Source organism: Haliotis cracherodii, unplaced genomic scaffold (genome assembly GCF_022045235.1).
Source record: "Haliotis cracherodii isolate W230 unplaced genomic scaffold, xgHalCrac1.p SCAF_13, whole genome shotgun sequence".
In the NCBI taxonomy this organism is placed as follows: domain Eukaryota; kingdom Metazoa; phylum Mollusca; class Gastropoda; order Lepetellida; family Haliotidae; genus Haliotis; species Haliotis cracherodii.
This window is the reverse complement of record NW_027266268.1, coordinates 13,591,278-13,612,239: the sequence shown is the minus strand read 5'-3', so window position 1 is coordinate 13,612,239 and position 20,962 is coordinate 13,591,278. Positions and strand designations below refer to the sequence as shown.

General features: G+C 39.2%; 1 protein-coding gene across 1 annotated transcript; it reads left to right on the top strand.

Annotated features, from left to right (window-relative positions):
• Positions 1-1,012: 1,012 nt before the first annotated feature.
• On the top strand, positions 1,013-15,161 carry LOC139459652 (glutamate--cysteine ligase regulatory subunit-like). The gene is made up of 8 exons (XM_071241258.1): positions 1,013-1,119; positions 1,297-1,460; positions 5,459-5,524; positions 7,012-7,093; positions 8,670-8,729; positions 11,363-11,562; positions 12,713-12,827; positions 13,793-15,161. Exons 1-8 carry the CDS (start codon positions 1,059-1,061, stop codon positions 13,972-13,974), a joined length of 930 nt encoding a protein of 309 aa, XP_071097359.1. The 5' UTR covers positions 1,013-1,058; the 3' UTR covers positions 13,975-15,161.
• The last annotated feature ends 5,801 nt before the right edge of the window (positions 15,162-20,962 follow it).

Below are 20,962 nucleotides of genomic sequence, written 5' to 3'. Positions count from 1 at the left end.
GAGAGAATATTGACTTATTTCTGTTTTAACAAAATGAGGCAATACATCTGATTAATACTCGCTGTCAAAAATATTCTCACACCAATATGGCAAGCATTTCGAATATTCAAACATGTCATTTTCAGTAACACCGTCATATGTACTACAACAAATTATGTAAGAGATATTAAAATTCAGTCCGAGATATCGCGTTGTTACACGCACTGATAAGACAATTTATCTCTTTTGTAAAATTCTATTCGAAATAATTGATAATGAATCTGATATATATATATATAAGGTGCACTTAAAGTACAAAAGATTCAAGTACATGAATAGGGAAACAATTAGCTCATGTTTGACAAGTTAGTCAGTTGATTGTTATTTTGACGAAAACTTGCCAGAGATTGGTTTAGATATGTGTTTTTTCTTCTTTTTATCAGCAACATGATAAATACGCATCCCTGCAAACTTCCTTCCACCCTCCATACCACCTGAATCCACGTATGGTTTAGTTTGTATTCTATTTTAAGACCTATACCTACTTGTGTTTTCTGGACGTTGGGTAAACATGATAAGATAGTAATGTCCTTGTTCAAGAGGTTTACTGTGGTAAAATACACGTAACTAGACTCAATACGGTTCCTGGGTAGCCTTCATTGCGACTCCATATATTATACTGTTATTGAAATTGAGCGAGTAAAATTTGCCGGCATTTGTTTTATCTCCAAGGAAATACAACTATTTAGTTATATTATCTTTAACATGTGTAACAATGACGCCAGGGGTTCAGTACACAGGAACTCATAATAGGTCAGTAAATGAAATATGTACCCCATAAATGTAAACATATAACTATCCAACGAGTTCCCGTAGTTCAGTAGACCTGTATGGGCATCTTAATTTGGTCACGTATGACGTAAATCAGTGCTAACATTGACCAACCAAGGTTATATCTCGGTCAACACTGGTTCACCTCGGTCGTCTGGAGATTTTAAATAAAACGCGAGCCCAGAACAACATAACAACATGTAATACATTCAGATCTACTCGGAGTTCTCAGCGAACATCGACAGCAGATGTTCCGATTGCGCTTGGTGATCCTCCTTCCTCCGGACGAGTCCAAATCCTCACGGGGACGTAGGTTTTTCTTTATTACGACGCAAAATTTTATACTATATATTTTTTGCAAATTCCAGCGGTTTTCTTTGTAATTCAAAAGTGATGGTATAACACATATTCTTTTCATTCCTATATTTGTTATGTTGTTTGGGATTTTCGTACTAAATAATTAACCTGTCACCCCTAATGTAATAGAATACAGACCGCCACTTGAGGAAGGCAACAGAACCCAAACAGTGAGAAGCATGGCGGATGATATTCCTGTGTTTCCCAAAGCGGGCACCTTGCAAGTTCACAGTGGTAATATTGTTAATTGGAACAGACTAAAGAGGAAGCCGAATCAGACATCCACGGAGGAGGTGAGTTGTCATTATCGAAAAATGGCGATAAATGTTCTAATGATCAATTTGAATGATGGAACGCACCGTACGAACACTTCAAATCCCATCAGGCCTATGTTGCATGTAGTGAAAGTGCTGCATCATCTTGAACGACGCATCTAGAATTTTTGTTGTTCAGTGTTTGCTTCTAATAGACATAAAACCTGTTATATATCTGTTATAGTGTATTTCTGTCGTTAACGACACGAAGAGTGTCTGATTGTACAAACTCGATGACAAGATTGTTTCACACCTGTTAGACGGGTAATTACATTGAAACAACAATATATTCCTTGATATACAGGTACGTTACCAGTTAGTTGTAATAACCCAAATCCCACCCCTTTTATTTTAGTCGCAACAGAGTCCATGACTACACGTCCCACCAGTTCTTAATGTACATACTAACATGTAGGCTATATACACAAAAATCATTTAAGGATTGAAGTTGTATTTGTTGACGTTCATCAGCTGATGAAGACAGTGCCTCACGTGAGCAAATTCCATGATGCGCGTAGCACTTCATGGTAAATGAAAAGGAACCAGACCCACTACTCCTACTACTACTACTACTACTACTACTACTACTACTACTACTAATAGTAGACCTGCATCACTTCGTGCTTCCTCCCACATTAAGCTGACACGCCATGATAACTGGAATACTGTTAAAAGCGGCGTTAAACCCAACTCACTCACTCACTCACTCACTACTACTAATAGTGCTGAATTGAACAAGGGATGCAATATATTTCTCTTGAAGTTTTTTCGCTCACAAAGTTCACACTCAAAATGATCATGAAGCCACTGTGCCACCTTATTATTTTATGACAACCGTTGAGAATAAGTTGATGTTACAGATTCACAGTCTATCAATTTTCTGTAAGTATCAAGAAGATTATTCCAATCATCCAATCTGCCCCACCCCATCCCCCATGAAAGACTCAGATTGCTGTTCAATATTTCACACAAGTTCACTGTACTTCACATTCATTAAAACATACGTTTAGTTATTTATTGTAACACATATATATATAACATCATAATTGTTCCTCCTTCCTACGTTGAAACTACGTTTTTTAATGATAATAAACACGTTTCAGTCTCACATACATGACATTGACAATGTTAAATGGTTCAGCCTGACAGTTATTTTAGTATTTTTAAAACTTTAAACACATATCATAGTTTGTCAATGCAAAAAATACCCCAATGTCAGAAATATATTCTCCAGTACAACATTCTTACATTTACTGCTTCAAATTACGAGGATTGTTGCTGGATTGTTAAAACAAATACTGTTGTGTTTGTGAAACATGTCCGAAGGGAAGTAACTGCGTAGTTATGTACTAACTGCATACTGCTAATAGAAATAGGGTGGGGTCCGATATATTGTCCCTTATAAATTACACCTACAACACACTGAAAATTATAACAAATGATTGCAGAAGAAAATAAACCTATTCACATCCGCGTATTCGGCTGTATTGATAGTTTTAAGAATAACTGTTGACTTCATCAATGTAACTCAACTTCGAAGAAAATTCTTAAAATAGCAGCTTATGAAATACGCACGCAACCTTTACCCTAAGGTTTGTGAAGGACACTGATTTTCCCGCTTTCTGCATTAATCAATGAGTTTAGAGATGGGATTTTGAACCGACCCTCCGAGGTGTGGTAAACTAGCTTTGAGAATAATTGCAGGAAGAGTTACCTCCTCTTGCCATGAGCATTGCTACGGAGAGCCATGACGTCATGACGTCATCTGTCCCAAACATTCCATTTGGAGTGACGTCCCTTGGTTTCTACAAACGGTAGAAAATGTCAGTCACTTGAAATGAGCACCCAGAAAAAGTTAGCGTTGGATCCAGATGCTGAAAATGGATTGATATTAACGTTCTGTGAACTTTGGGTGTGTGTTTGAGTCATACTACGGCTGCTGATGACAGGGATTACCGCTTGAGGAGGCGCGGTTGGATTTCCCGAAGCAATACACGGCAGTGTGGAGCTCAGGGATTTCTTTTGGTAAGTCGAGCATTCTCTGTTATAGCTTCGAATGGATGCTTCATTTCGACATATGATCTGTCTAGCCTCAAAGCCCACATCATTCAAAGCCTGAATTGATGTCGTCAGTTGTCCCTAATGATTGTTAATGTTATTTTTAGACATTGAGGAATTCCCCTAAAGTAGTTCTGTATGACTCTGCTCGATTGACAATGTAATCACGTGACATACTGACGTTCATCTGGAAATGAATGACAGTCAGCTTGGTAGTGTTCACCTAGGCGAGGTCACCAGCTACTGTCAATATTAGGAAATATAATAGAATTTTCTTCAAGTACATATGAAGACGCAGGGTTATAACTTAACACTAGTGGCCTACCTTTAGAATACAGTACCACAAACTTTTCAAACGCATGACAATACCCTATGACGTATTTTGTTGCAAGTCACACCGGTGAAACAATGCCCTGTGATGTCAGGGGTCAACGAGTGTGCATAACCTCCTCTCATTGATTTATCATCTCTACACGCAATGTTATTGAATACGCCCAGTGGTCTTGAGAGTTTTGAATATGTGTTTACTAAATACAGACTGTGGCGGCGCATTTTATAGCAAGCTCTAGTTTACGAAAACACTTTTATTTTATATATATATATATATATATTAGTTCCCATTTATAACCATTTTACCTTCTTGAATTACGGGGGCGGTCGGGTAGCCTAGTGGTTAAAGCGTTCAGGTTCGATTCCTGACATGGGTACATTGTGTGAAGCCCATTTCTGGTGTCCCCTGCCGTGATATTGCTGGAATATTGGTAAAAGCGACGTAAAACCATACTCACTCACTCTTGAATTTCGAGAAAATAGGCACTCGTGTGTTATATGCACCCTAACTTATTGGCAATTAAATTCTGGAAAAATATTTCTGTTGTATATAAACATTTCAGGCTGTCAGCATAAACCATGAAATTTATCCTGTAACTCTGTTTTTTTTCACCAAAATATTATTCTAAAAAGAGCCCCCTATTTTTCATTTTGAGAGCGCCCTGGGCACTTATTACGTCGAATACGGTATATAACATAGCTACGCAATAATAAATTGCAAAAAAGAATAAAGAACAAAGCATGGTATTTTTCCTGATAAAACATTGGTTTATCATGACTTCATTTCTTGAGATTTGTATATGAGCATGCAACTTAATGATGTCACATATTTGACGACGTTAGTTTTGAGAGGTTAGTGACTTGTTAGTTGTTCCCCATGTTGGGAGAGATATGACAACCAGTATTAGGAGAAAAGGTGCAGATAATCAACGTGAGGATTGTGAGAATATGCAGGAAATATCAAACTTGGCCCACCTGTTCATTAAATGGACTTGTCTGACATTGCAGAGAGAATAAGCCACTCGGAGCTGCGCCCCTCATGGTTTATTCTCCCTGCAGTGTTTTGTTATATGATAAACAACTCCCACCTGTTGTTTCTTTCTTAAATACAATGACTCTACTGTGGAAAGCTTTGACACAATTAAGAAACATGATGACAGGTGTATCTGGCACTCTCTGGCCTTATCTACAGCAAATATCAGTTAACTAAAGATAAAAAGCCTTTTATCATGTTAATATATTACATTTAGTTTGACAGTATTACATGCAGTGTTAAATTACCTAAGTTCATAAAAAAAATAAGGCTGATCATGTTCATAGAAGTCCTAATTAAGATAAAATTATCAAAATCCTCAAAGAGCTTCATGAAATGGAATTGGTAACTGAGAGTGATATCACTGAGCATGTTGAGAATAAGTTGTCATGTATTAGATCTATAGCTCAAGCTCAACCAAAGAAACTTTGTAGTTAAGATGGGGTTTCGAAAAAAAAGGTTGATGATTGTACATTGTCATAATAATATATAAAACAATTACTGTTGAAGAGTATATCATGTGTTTAAATTGTCAAAATCATTTATTTTGTTCCAGCTTAAGGAATGCATTGAAGCAGCCTTGAATAAATTTCTGTCTACGGCTGATAGAACTGAACTACAGGTGAGTATTTTTACATTAAGCAAGTAGAATATAATTTCCTATCCAGGGGCAGAAATAGGTCCTCGGGCTCCCATGCTTATTGTAAGATTTAGTTAAATGCAGATAAGGATGTCTCACTGTATGGTCCAGCTGACTGTGTGGCATTATATCCCACAAGTGTGAATCAGGGCTCTTGCTGTCAACTACTGGTATAGCCCTTAACATGCTTAAATCGCAACAATTTACTGCTCTGCTTTTACTAGCCGACACCTACTTGAAGTACATTCAATATTTTTTACCGACTTAGTTAAATTTTACCAGTACATGGCCTATTTTACAGGTAAATTATTGATAGGCCTGAATGCCTCGGCAAGGGAGATAACTCTGAAGTACACGCAAAAACATGGTCCGATTTTACTCATGAAAGGGCTATCATTTTACATGCTCTGGAACTGTCCAGGAGCTACCAAGGGCAGATAACTCAAGATATACTTAATTTACTGTACATTTGGTAATGGACATTGTTAGATGGTAAGTTTATTTATGTGTTGTTTAACACAGCACTAAGCAATATTCCCAGCCAAAATACGGAAGTCTGGAGAAAGTAAACCAGTGATTGGAATTATGACAAGGACCTACACCATTTGGGCACGTGGACACACAATCAGCTAAATCACCAAGTCTGACCTCCTTATTCATTAAGACCTAAAGATTGGCACTGTACATCATTCATAGTATTTAATGGAACAGTTTCTGTCTTCTTGTAGGGATGCTGAGTGATTCGTTAGCCACTAATTAAGTGCTTCTTACTGGACAATTTTGGTTTCAGGACATTCTAACATGCAGGAAAAGACTTGTTTTTAATTTCATATGAACATGTTCTGTACTTGTGAAGATATTTGCTTATGACCATGAATGTACAGTAAACTATGGTTATAACGCACTCAAATGGAGCACTAAATCTAGTTCATTATAAGCATGTATACACCATATACACAGCAAATTGCTGTGACCAAAAAGACAGTTCGTTATATCTGTCAGTTCATTATAAGCATGTTCGTTATAAACAAAGTTTACTGTATGTGCATTTGTGGTTTTATTACATGCACTGTATACAGATTCATGTAAGACATAAACCAGTGTGACATGTTTTTTTTACAAAAATGGAGGAGTGAGTTTGGTTTAACACCGCTTTTAACAGTATTACAGTTATATCACGGCGTGTCAGCTTACTGTGGGAGGAAAGCCTGAAGTGATGCAGGTCTCAGACGTTTACCACTTCGGTGAAACCCACGAGCACGGGTATGGTGCTGACAAACCTAGAAACATAATTGGGGCGAACGGGGATTCGAACCCACAATCATAGGTTTCTGGCGTGCCCAAGGGATGCAACTCTGCACAGCGAATCGTAGAACCTTAGATGATTGTGCCTTCGACAAAAATGGAAGTATGTTGTACACCGACAACTTCTCGAGGCAAGGGCGTTAACTGACATTGATTCCTTGCAGTACACCAACGATCTGCTGTGTGTCAACTGCGAATTGAAGGAACAGCTCGGCTATGAAGAGAGAGAGGACCTCAAGATCACTGGTACGTCTTCCCTCCCTACCATGAATACTAGGCTGCTGAACTCATGCTGTTTATGAAGCTGATACCCTTTGGTGTACACGTTAGATCAGGGCCCCTTTTCTTTAGCTCTGTGATAATCCTAAGTTACATACTTTAACAAAGATTTACCCGGGTCCCCTGGACTTGACTGATGGTGTGTAATTGTGCCTGATTTTTTATCATGTTTTTAATCACTGTTTTACCTGGTCCAGACTGAATGAGGTCTAAAGAAATGAAATGGGGTTTTACATTGTTTCAAGATTACTGCACTTATATGACGATGTTATTGCACATTTGTGTGTATGTATGTGGTTGCTTGTACTAGTCCATCTTCTCAAGGCAAGGGAGTTAACTGACTAAATAAGTCCAGTTTCCACCCTTGCCGAACTAGGCTGGTATTATGGAGTTACATTTTGGCTTGACTAAGGAGTCTATGTAAAGTCCAATCAAAATCATGCATCAAAATCGAAATCCGGTTCGTAAACTGTCCTGCAGAATTCGGTCGATTGCAGCATTTGCAAAGCATGTGCACCGCCAACTCGTTGTGAACAGATATTTTCCAAATCTTTTCATGTTTTTAATCAAGGTGCTCACGCATTGCGTGATGTAAGACCCGTTGTATCACAATATGGACCTTGATTATCGATCAGATTGTCTTGACTGGGCGCCACTGTTTTGTTTCAAGCAAATGTAAGTGATACGAGAGGTGGAATCTGATTGGTCTAAAGGAGAGGCTCAGAAGGGACATAATTCGTAATAGCCACTGGTTGCGCTACGATAGAGCCCAGGAATTCCAGCCTAGTTCGGCAAGGGTTGAAACTGGACTTTTTAAGTCAGTTAACTCTCTTGCCTCGGGAAGATGGTACTAGTCTGGACTTAGTTTGGTTTAGTAGTGCTAGCCCACTGAGATAACATGCCGTAGTTTAACATGGCTACCCTACGCAGACACAGTATATTCATTCTGAGCCGACCAGTCCCCTTAATGTCAAGCACTAGGCAGGGTAACATCTATTTTAAGTACAATCTTTCAACGTCTTCTGACATAATGGGTCCAGGGATCGAACTGTGCCTCCACTCTCTCAGTAGACACTCTATCCACTGGACCACAGAGCAGTCTACCAGTATGAAGGAGTGAGTGAGTGAGTATGGTTTTACGCCGCTTTTGGCGGGGGACACCAGAAATGGGCTTTACACATTGTACCCATGTCGGGAATCGAACCCGGGTCCTTGGCGTGACAAGCGAACGCTTTAACCACTAGGATACCCGACCCCCCCCCCCCCCCCAGTATGAATGACTTACAGGCTGTTGTGATATAGCTGGAATAGTGCTGACCATGCTGTTGGGTGCATAAACAACATGCACTCGCTCACTTTTATGCAGGCATATTGGTTATGTAAGTTCTTTATACAACATGTACAAGGAAGCTGAATAATAAGTTTGTTTGACCTGTGCTTTTTCCACATTTCATCATGTCTTTCTGGATGGTTTCATGCATTTTCTAAGTGGGGCACACCATGGTTACACCTTTTGTATGTACTAACACATCTTGTCTTTCAGGGAAGCTGTTTTTATCGATTCAGCAGTCGCCGGAAGTTATCAGAGAAACAGTTGATAAGTGTGAGTAGGATGTGATTTGGGATGGACCTGATGCATGTTAAGCTTAATTTCATCATGAAGATTTATATATGGAGTTGAGTAGCATTGTTAAGACTGATACATTTGAGTGAACTTAGGACTAATTTTGTCATCGTTTGGGAGAGAAGTGATGCTTGTATGCAACTAAGATTAACAGCATGTTCAGTGTCTGAAGACAAACACCTGATTTTAAAAATAAAGTGGGACATGTAGCTAAGTGCATTGATCACTGGCGAGAGTGCATGTCTGTGATGCCTGCATTTGATCAGTAAATAAACTGCAGTAAGGAAATACCAGTTTCAACAACTGGACATACAACAGTGGACCATTACACAATGTTCTCATACTCTTTGTTTTAGAAATTTCCATAAATTTTTATTCCCCCGATATTTTTCATGTTTTAAACTTAGACATTTTATTTACTTCAACATTTGTGCAACGTATAACTTGTAAACTACTGCCTAGATTCTTTCTAAAGAAAGAACACTTTCTATACCAATAGGAGAGGTACTGTGCGAAGTTTGATCTAAATATTTGGATTTTCTGAAAGAAATTCAGCTATGTCTTTTAGTTAGGCATTTGAGAGACCTATAATTTGAGAACTACTACATGTATATTTTTCAAGTATAAACAGAACTTTCTATATTCATGGGAGAGGTGCGGTGTGAAGTTCGATAATCAATTTTTTTTACTTCAAAATTTGTGCAAACTATAACTTGAAAATAACTTCATGTATTCTTTTCCAATTGGGGGTACAGTTTCTATACCAATAGCAGAGGTGCAGTGCAAAGTTTGATTTCGATATGTGGAACTTTGAGGTATTGCTTTCTTCATGTTTTAAACTTCAATGCAGTGTTCCCTCACTATTGCGCCTTTCAATATAGCGCTAACTCGGTTATAGCTCGCAGTAAAGCATGGCTCCAAAATTTACTTACATTTTGAATAAACTCAAGTTCTACATGAACACGATGTTTTTTTCCTAACCCCCAAAAAACATTATCAGCTGATCACCATGAGCACACAACACTAGAAATATCAGTCAACAATTCCGAATTGAAGTACGCAATTTATTCCCATTTTTGTACTATCTGGTTATAAAATCATGTTCATTGTATATCTGGACTTATGTTTGTGATGGTTCTTATCATTTTAAATATATATCGTAAAAGCTGCAACTAAAATAACACGATATTGGAAAAATATATTATTCCTGATAAAATACAAATTTCAGATTACCGGTAGATTCAGAGAAAACATGTATACAGCTGATTGCTATTTCCGGCATAGTTTATGAGAAAGTACAATCGTAACCTCTGCATAAAACAATGTCTTGGAGAGCAGGAAATACAATTTAAATGGTAATTCTTCTTGTCTATTGATGTTTATCCCCCCGGCATATAATGTGGGGGGGATATAGCGATCAGCCAGCCTGTCTGTCCGTCCGTCTCTCTGTCCGTCATTTCCTTTTCCGGGGCAGAATTCGAAAACCATTCAGTGTATTTGATCGAAACTTAGCAAATCTATCAGGCACATACTGAAGTGGTGCCTTTAGATATTTTGGGATTTTTCTAATTTTTATTTTTTAAAATTTTTATGGAATGAAGTTGGACATAGACTCAATTGGGGATTGGGTTCGTTTCCGGGGCAGAATTCAAAAACCATTCAGTGTATTTGATCGAAACTTGGCAAATCTATCAGGCACATGCTGAAGTGGTGCCTTTTGATATTTTGGGATTTTTCTAATTTTTATTTTTTAAAATTTTTATGGAATGAAGTTGGACATAGACTCAATTGGGGATTGGGTTCGTTTCCGGGGCAGAATTCAAAAACCATTCAGTGTATTTGATCGAAACTTGGCAAATCTATCAGGCACATACCGAAGTGTTGCCTTTTGATGTATTTTTTTCTTTCGAATTTTTATTTTTTACAATTTTTATGGAAAGAAGTTTGACCTAGACTCCATTGGGGAACGGGTTCGTTTCCGGGCCAGAATTCGAAAACCATTCAGTGGGTAAACAATGTATGCTTCTTAAAGAAAATTCAACTGTTGACTCATTACATACAGAATTGCACATTTACTAGTGGTTACTTTACAGACAGCTGGGGGGGGGATATGTCATCTTTCTGATGACTCTTGTTTTTATCAAATTTCATACTTTTATTGACACGTTTGTTATACCTGTTTGTTCACCAGAATTCGCTGGAATCAGATGTTTTTTTAAGCTCATAACACTCGATAAATATTTATTTTACACTAGGAATCATAAACAACTACTCTTCTAATCTTTCTTTTAAACTGTGAAACGTGCATCGTACATTGTGTTAGGTTGGCAGAGCATGTACTGTTGTGTTGGTCATCGACCCCCTACGACTCCACCTCAGTTTAGCCTCTGATCATCTATAATACTCATCAATTATTTGGACTGTCAAGGTAGCGTTGTTGCGAGGGATCACTGTATTTTTATACCCCCGACCTGAAAGGGCAAAAAACTGCCTTCCAAAGTCACAAAGTATGAAATCCTGGATAAATCCCATCATGTATATCAATTTGTACCAGACTATCACTTAAGCATTTTATGGAACACTTTCCTTTACTGACATATTCCTTGCTACAGTATTCCGGGAGCTGCAGACGGTGACATACTTGGAGACGTTGATGTTGGCACTGCCGGAGCTGGATGAGGAGATTACAGTGGAGCAGATCAAGCCCTACTGGGAGGTGATGGAGGAACTGGTTGAAGCAGAGACAGTTCTCTCCCTTGGCATATGTGACCTTGACAAGGCACGACTGGAAGAATTATATAACTGGGCCAAGGTAGGTTGTCTCCCATGGTATATGTGACCTTCGCATGGGTGAATCTACATTGTGCAAAGCTAGGTTGTCACCTTTGGTATTTGTGATCTTGTCATGGGTGAGTGAAGGTAGTAGGGCTGGGACAGTCCAAATTTACTACCTGGGTACGCAACCCCCTATTACCCTACCCTACCCGGGTACCTGCTGTAGGTCTTAAGAGATAGGTACAAAATGTACCATAGGGACTAGTTTGACCGTAGCTCAAGAAACACAAAAAGAATGATCTGGTCACACAGAATTTGACTGAAGCTTTATCTTTATTCGTCTGAGACCTGCATCACTTACCTCCCACATTAAGCTGACACGCCGCAATATAACTGGAATAATGTTAAAAGTGGCGTTAAAACCCAACTCACACACTCACTTTATCTTTATTCAAACATATGAAAGTCAGAAGGATTGTGTGCATAGTGAAAGAGAAATGCGAACATTAGTGACACATATTAGTGACACTTTAGAAACATTATATGACGTGACTAACCACGGGTCCGGGTAGTCCTGTAGGTATCTGGGTCCAACTCAGCACCCACCCGACCCCATTTAGCCGCAGAAGGTAGGTTGTCTCCCTTGGTACTTGTGACCTTGACATGGCACGGCTAGAGGAAATCTGGGCCATGGTGGGTTGTCTCCCTTCGTATATTACAACTATACAGGCAGCTTGTTTTCATTGGAAGTACAAATAATTGTCCAGCCACAAGTCAGCACCTAAGAAGCACTCTTTATGTTCAACATTGGTTTTGGTATTAGAAATGACCTAGTTTTACCCCAGGCTGAACAATGCAGAACCGATTTGTATATTCTTATTTGACACAACTGCTTGAAAAACTGTAAGGTTGAATGATTCAATGGCATTGAAATGTTAAATGATATTTTGTTCACATATTGCCATGTCTACATCATGTTTGAATGTGTATTTGTTTGAAAATCTGAAACCAAAATTCTGTTGTCTCCCTGGCTCTCTGTGTGAGACTTTCTTTCTGCTTGAGACTAGATGGAAAACACAACCATTAAACATATTATTATTCATACACAGGAAAAAAATGCTGCTTTAGACATTCTGGATCTTTTTCATTTAGACTGAAAACTGACTAGTATATATTGGTGGTTGCAGGTGAAGCCATGTGTGAACCAGGTGAATCTTGCGTCATGCTGTGTGATGCCCGCTGATCTTACAGAGTACGCTAAACAGAATGATATCCAACTCCTCACACACAGCGACGAAACAGGTACATGTTGTTAACGTCCGAGAGTGTGACACCTTCATACCCTCTCTGGGGGCTCGGGTGGAGCAGTCGTCTAAGGCGCCGGGATTTGCTGTGCAGAGTTGCATCCCTTGGGCACACCAGAAACCTATGATTGTGGGTTCGAATCCTGGTTCGCCCCAATTATGTTTCTAGGTTTGTCAGCACCATACCCGTGCTCGTGGGTTTCACCGAAGTGGTAAACGTCTGAGACCTGCATCACTTCGGGCTTTCCTCCCACATTATGCTGACATGCCGTGATATAACTGGAATACTGTTAAAAGCGGTTTTAAACCCAACTCACTCACTCACTCACTAAACCCTCCCAGTATCATTGCTACCACCAGTGTGCAAGCAGCTATTGCAAGAATCTTGAAATATTTCCCTTTAACCCATGCCATTCTAGTGAATTGGGAACATGTTTATGAGTGACTTATTATTTCCTGAATAATTTTTTCGTTTAACTGTTTGTTTGTTTAATCAGATTGGTTAGAGATTGCAGACTAAGGGAATTGCACCCAACATCAACCTTACATTCTCATTTAATTAATTACGTGATAGTTGAAATCAAAAAGGATTTCAAATTGACAAACAATGAACAAAGATACACATTGTTTGGGTTTGAATCCTAATTTCTGAACAATTATTCCTTTCAGCAGAACATTAGCTTTTTGTTTGTGTTTGTTTGGCGTATGACCAATCAGTTTGGATCTCGTTATCCTTTGTGTTTATTTGCCACAGAATCAATAAAGCGTGCTCTTGATTGTTGTTTGTATTTGTCTTTTGCAAAACCTTTAAGTTTGGATGTTGTTGTCAGAACTAGGAATTTAGAAGATTTTATTTTCATTATTTGTGTTTGTGGCAGGACCTAGACAGTTGTTTATTGTTGTGTTTGTTTGTGGCAGGACCTAGAAGGTTGGATTTTGATTACCATTTGTGTTTCTTTCCAGAGATCATGCCGGTGAAGACACTACAAGACTCCATTAAGGTGTGCGCGACGGAGAAAGACAGCGAACATTGGGAGCCTGCATGGACACTGCGATACTCTGTCCTTGTCAAGTGTCGAGGAATCGTCAAAACAAAGGGCTACATTTTCAAAGCAAACCGAATCGTGAAGAAGAAATCGCCATAAGATCTGTGTCAGCTAGGGACCTTATTTATGATTTGTACTGGATGTCTTAGTGATTTATGTGGGCTGAAACAAGAATAAGAAATATATATTAAGCACACTTTGCTTTTCATGTACATGCACATTTCAGAAATTATATTTGTCATATAATCATGATATAAGCAGGGTTAGATACGACCACTCGTCCATTAGTCAGACACTTGGGTAAATCTAGAGGAACTAGTTGTATTCTTACAAAATCTAGTTTGTTTACATAATCCTCTAGTCTGAAATGGACTGGATTTGACTAATGGTGTCTACCCCTGATGAGTAGGGTCACTGGTGTCATTTATGGATAAATATGCAAATAGGAAATTCAGGTAGGCTCTACTTTCAGTGTTCACGATCATGGCTTCGTCCTTGTCTATTGGCAATCGAGTCAGAATTGACCATCGGGGATCTGGACAAACTTCCAGTTATCATCATCAATAATAGTCTTAACATGCCAAACATCAGACCTTTCACATGTTAAGGCATCTTGAGAGATACAAATTACAAACCAGCATAACAGGACATCGGCAGGATCAGTTTCCAAACCTGCACCTCTGCTAGTTGGGGTCTGTTGCTGAAATTTAAACAGTTTCATTTGGCAGAAACATGTTCACAATATTACCTTGTTTCATTTTGCTGCTCTCTGGATATCTTACTGCATTTCATGACATTATGACCAACAGGGCAGAAACATGATGTCTCATAGACTAGAGTAGCTTACCTTTGATAAAGGGCAAGTACTCTTAACGGACGGACCAATGGATTGCCACAAAATTATTTGTAGACAACTGTCTCTTTTGGACATACTGTAGTTATGCCACTGCCAGTAAAGTTAGTTGTAACTATATTACCTCTTGTAACTGTCTCACTGACTAATCACTGACCTTGTCATCTCATATATGAATGCACACATTCCAGAAAACCTTGCTATGTTCAGGTACCTATGTGAGAGATGAGTGTTTATTCTTATTACAGGATATTTACATCCAAAACACACTCGCATTATAACCCTATGAGTTAAATAATATTTGTGTAATTTTCATAATGGCAAGTTAGGGAATTTTCATCTTTTATGGGTCAGGAAATATTAGCATGTACACAGGGGGTTGCAAGAGAAGTGACATGCATTTGGGAGGGTAATAGTTTTTTTTATACATTTATAATCACACTTAATCTCAAGGATCAAGGGATCTCAAGGTCTATTTGAGCTTAGGGCATTATGTGGCATCTGTCTGTTGTCTCTCAACATTGTTTCGAACTTGCTGAAGCTTGTGAGCCGGAAACAGTAATAGGATATCTAGGACCATAGGATCTTTAAAGAAATAAAATATAGATTAATAAATTTAGTATTTTTGTTTAAATATGTTTAAGATTGACCAACTATTCTTCTTAGAAAATGTTTAAGATCATCTTCTCAGGATAGAGATTTATCAAGGTTTTTAAACTAAGCGCTTTTGGAAGACAAATTGAGAAAAATTGTTCCTTTGTTCAAAATTGGGATTTTAAGAAAAATAATTTGTATTTAAGTATTGCAATACAGACCAAAGTATATTTCATCTACACTGCGATGTTATAGATTGTTGTACAAAGGCTTGGTGGAAGCACCATACAATTGTATGTCAGGTGAGCTACTCAGCTTTGTGGCTCTATTCATTTGTTATTTTTGCCACCTTTGGTCTTGGCAACTTGACAAAGTAAAATATGTTTGTCCTGCCAAAATAAAAGAAGCATGTACGCTCATGACCTTTGTTTTGTATGTCAGAATTCTCTCATAATAATAAGACTTTTTAAACTGTTTCCATGGACTTAATGCATCGAAATGTGTCCACATGGCCATGTGCTTTGCCAATTATAGCGCCACCCTTAATAAGCTCTACCCACTGTGATTGATGCGGCCAATTCGATTTTTTATGTTATAACTACAGAAAATTCATTGACTGATATCTATCTATGTATGGTGATTAGTGTTTCATTGTACATTGAATCACTAGTTTGTGAAACATGTTGTCTCAGAATTGAAGACACAAGTGGAGAAAATATTAGAATTGTGTGCCTATTTATTGATGGTGATGTCAATCTTCACTGCTTCTGATCTAGCAATGCATGCTTATGTATAAATTATGTATACTAATCTTTTTAAAGTAGCTTTGTCATATTAAAACGTGTACAAGTATTCATGTGTTTACCATGTGGAGTAAAAAAAATCCAGACCAATGTGTTTGTTGATTTGTATTATTGCATATTTAAACCTTGGAAAGTGGGTGAGTGGGTGAGTGAGTTCAGTTTAATGCTGCTTTGATCAGTATTCCTGTTGTCCCATGGCCAGCTCAATGTCTCAAGGACTGGCATTTCGGTAAACCTACAGTAACCCCTGGACCCATAATGTGCGCAATCTTGAATTACCTGCCCTTGATTTCCATTAACACTTTACCCACAAGTCAAAGGTCAGCAGCCATTTTTGAACATGACTGGTGTGAACTGGAACATTGTCCTGATGGAGCACAACAACATGTCGAAGTTTTCCCCAACGGTTCTCTTTAATACACTCCCACATAGTTTATAGTTGGCATAAAATTCACCATTCAATGTTCGCCCTGGTAAACAAATCAAAGGTGGCTATTACTTACTTATTGGATCGGGTTGCTTTAAACTTCTTGGTTTTGGGAGACACGAAGTGTTTCCACTCTTTTGATTGTCAGCCCTGGGGATCACAGAGAGAGGTCGATCCCCTGTCACTACCCGAGAATGATAACCTATAGGGTTGCTATTATATAGGGTTAAGAGAGCATTAGGGGTGGTGACTGTGTAGCCTTTATGTTATCCAGATGTGAAAATCCCAGTTAGAATTGGTCTTCAGCAACACATTCAACACAAATGGGATGGGTGAACAGGCTCGTTGTCTTGGTTGCTGCATGTCATCGTATCCCAGATGTTTATGTAGATCCAGGCTCATGATGTCGATTGCTGTATTGTCTGGTCAAGACTCGATTATTTTCAGACTGCCATCATATAGCTGGAATATTGCTGAGTGCAGCGTTAAACAACAAACACGAACAAATGATTGTATCTGATATGATTCCAGGAACCGATCATGCACAAACCTCTGATGTATGTGGGTGTTCATTAAGGAATGTTTCTATTGACACACACAAGAGGCATACTGTCCCCTCTCACATAGAATGTAATGCGCCTATTGTTCAGGACAATGTTATGGACGCCATCAATGTTTTCTTTCGTGGTGCTGTGGGTCGACCAAAGGGGGGATCACCTTCCATGCTGAAATTCCTTCACCCATCGTTTATTTGTGGGATATGATGGGACAGCATACCCACAAAGACCATGCAACCAGTCATAATATTCTTTCGTGATTGACCCTCCATGGTAATTTCTTTTATGATTGACGTATACTCATTTGTGTTCATTTCGATGCTACGGAGCAGCCTACCTCCGAGTCCAGGTCATTCATCAGCAAGTCACTGGATTGAAGCATGCCATGTTGAGAAATCTCTGAACAAACAGTTCAATACGAATACCTGTCACAATTAAAAACAACCTCCGTGGTCGAGTGGTAGAGGATCTACCCAGTAGAGCGGAAGGTCGGGAGATCGTTCCCCGGCCGCGTAATACCAGAAGACGTTAAAGATGGTTATTGGTGTTACCCTGTCTGGTGCTCGTCATTGGACTCAGTATGGTGTCTGAGTGGGGTGTTCATGTTAAACCGCGGCATTGTATCTGTGGGTTAGTACTATAAAATCGACATTAGTCTGGACCAGTAGAAACAGACACACATGCATGCACGTGGCTATAAGTGCAATAATCTTATCGTATAGATACGAGGGGCATTCAATAAGTTTTGCAACTTTGGCATTTTGGGTTTACACAAACAATGTCAACTTGTGGCAGGTGTGACACTAGTCATAACATCAGGGTGACACGAGTCATATCAACAATAAGTTAGATGTGATGGCTTCATTCACCAAAGGGTGGTCACAATCATGTATTCTCTCAAACATGAACAATGCGCTGTAATAAAGTTCCTTACCAAGGAGGGATGCAAAGCATAAGAAATCCATGATCGCATGTGTAAATTGATGGGTAAGGATGCTCCTGACTATTCCACAGTTTGCCGTTGGTCTCTACAGTTTAAAAGGGGTAGGGAGTCCATAGACGATGACCTAAGGTCAGGCAGGCCTTCAGATGCCACTCAACCGGAAACCATTGCTACTATAGAAAGAAGAATTTTGTCTGACCGACGAGTGAACGTATCTGAACTTTCTAGGGAATTTTAGTTGGAACTATTGGAACCATTATTCATGAGCATCTTGGTATGTCCAAGGTATCTGCCAAATGGGTACCTACAAACCTCAGAGCTCAAGAGCGCCATCAGAGAACTGAAAGTTGTCGAGACCTGCTGGATCTATATACTGCTGATGAAGCCGGATTTCTTTCTCGTCTAGTAGTAGGTGATGAAACATGGATCCACCACTGGGACACAGAAACTAAATTGGAATCCATGCAATGGAAGCACCCCAATTCTCCGCCTCTGAGGAAGTTTCGCCACTCAACCATCGGCTGGCAAGGCAATGGCCACCATATTTTTGGATGCAAGATGCATATTACTGATTGATTACATGCCACCAAAAACTACAATCAATGGACAGTATTATGCTAATGTAATGAAAAAATCGCAAAAATCTTTTCGCCAAAAACGCCGTGGGATGTTAACACGTGGTATTCTACTTTTGCATGACAATGCTCCGGTTCACAGGTAGAGAATTGCACAGGCCGCCATATGTGAATGTGGATTCGAACAGTTAAATCAACCACCCAACGGCCCAGACTTAGCCCCCAGTGACTATTTCCTGTTCCGGCGAATGTTATCTGCCCTACGTGGAAGATGCTATAAAAGTGGTATTAAAAGCTTGAAGGACAAATGGAAAAAGCGTATTGAGGTGAATGGAGATTATATTGAAAAATAAAAGTGCAAAAGATATTCTGCGACTTGGTCTTATATTGAAGTTGCAAAACTAATTGAACGCCCCTCGTATGTCAAACTCTTCCTCGTATTCCTAATAAGGACACAGATTATGAATTCTCAATAAAGGCATTGTACAAAAGGACACAGCTTATAATTAAAAATGCCTAGATATTAATTTGCTAAAAAGTATTGGGATTAGATTTTTTTATGAACAGTTATTGACAAGAAAGTCATTGAGATGAGGACACATTCACAATAAAGACACAAGTTTAAGATACATCACAATAAAGATTTTGAGATAGCACATTCACAATGAAACGTCACGTTTAAGCACGGACCTACACATAGGTCTCTGTTTAAGTCATGCTTCTACAAACATTTTGAGACGACGACAGTTCACAATAAATATTTTGAGATTAGGACACGTTCACAATAAAGATTTTGAGATGGCACATTATTTCACAATAATAATTATTGAGATTCACAATAAGACGTTACGTATAAGACATTCCCCAGCAAACATGTTTACAATAAAGATTTTGTGATAGCGCTCTTTAACATAAATACCTTTGTATGGCGACATAAAAAGACGTTAGTTTAAGGCAAATACAATAGATTTTGAGATCTCGCTTCCGCAATAAAGGCGTTCTGATGATAGAAACCCCAAAGTGATTGATAAAAGAATCTTTAAGCGGCATAAAAGGTTGGCGACATTTTAAAAAAGAGCTTGAATAGTATTCACCTAAAAATAGACACTGAAAAGGTGTTAAAACCGTGTTTGAGGATAAAATGTAAGTGGGTCAAGGTGCTTTGCGTGCTGAACAAAGCGCGTGTATGACGCGCAGGCCAAGGATCCCATCTCAGACCTGCATTACTTCCGACTTTCCTCCGACATCAATCTGGCACGCCGTGAAATAACAGAGAGTGAGTGGGTGAGTTTGGTTTAACGGCACTTTGAACAGTATTCCAGTTATATCACGGCGAGTCCGCTTGATGTGGGAGGAAAGCCCGAAGTGATGCAGGTCTCAGTGAGTGAGTGAGTTGGGTTTAACGCCGCTTTTAACAGTATTACAGTTATATCACGGCGTGTCAGCTTACTGTGGGAGGAAAGCCCGAAGTGATGCAGGTCTCAGACGTTTATCACTTCGGTGAAACCCACGAGCACGGGTTTGGTGCTGACAAACCTAGAAACATATTCGGGGCGAACCGGGATTCGAACCCACAATCATAGGTTTCTGGCGTGTCCACGGGACGCAACTCTGTACAGCGAATCGCTGCATGTCTCAGACATTTGCCACTTCGGTGAAACCCACAAGCACAGGTATGGTGCTGACAAACCTAGAAACATAATCGGGGCGGACGGGGATTCCAAACAACGATCATCTGGTGCTGGTGAGCCCAAGGGACGCAACTCTGCACAGCGATTTGTGGCGCCTCAGACGACAGGGCCACCCGCTCCCTCTGGTGTATCTGAAATCCTCTTTTAAATGGCGCTTATCTCAATCTCGCATCAGTAACTCCTACCATTACCATACTGAATGTTATTACCAGGAATGCATATATTTCAAAATAAAAACTAGTTTATAATTAATAGATATTAGTGACCTTGGCTGGGCTACCGTCTACTGACAAAAGTGACACGTACTACAGGAGGACAACCAGTTCCGGTAAATTGGGTAATTCATATATACATTTAAGATTGACCAGTCAGAGGGCAGAACTACCGACCCCTACACGAGCCCGTATACCGTCAGTAAAAATCGAAGATGGTTGTTACTGACCTAATATGAGACCGTATACCGTCAGTAACAGCCATTTTGGATTCCCCAGCACCCACCTCATATACTTCACAAAATAGTATTCCCCGTGTGAGTCAGTGTCATTTACCGGGTCCCTAGCCTGGACATAGCATGATCTCTTGTTGCCATACCACCACCCATACATTTTCTTGAAAAAAAACACAACAATAGTGATTGGATTAAT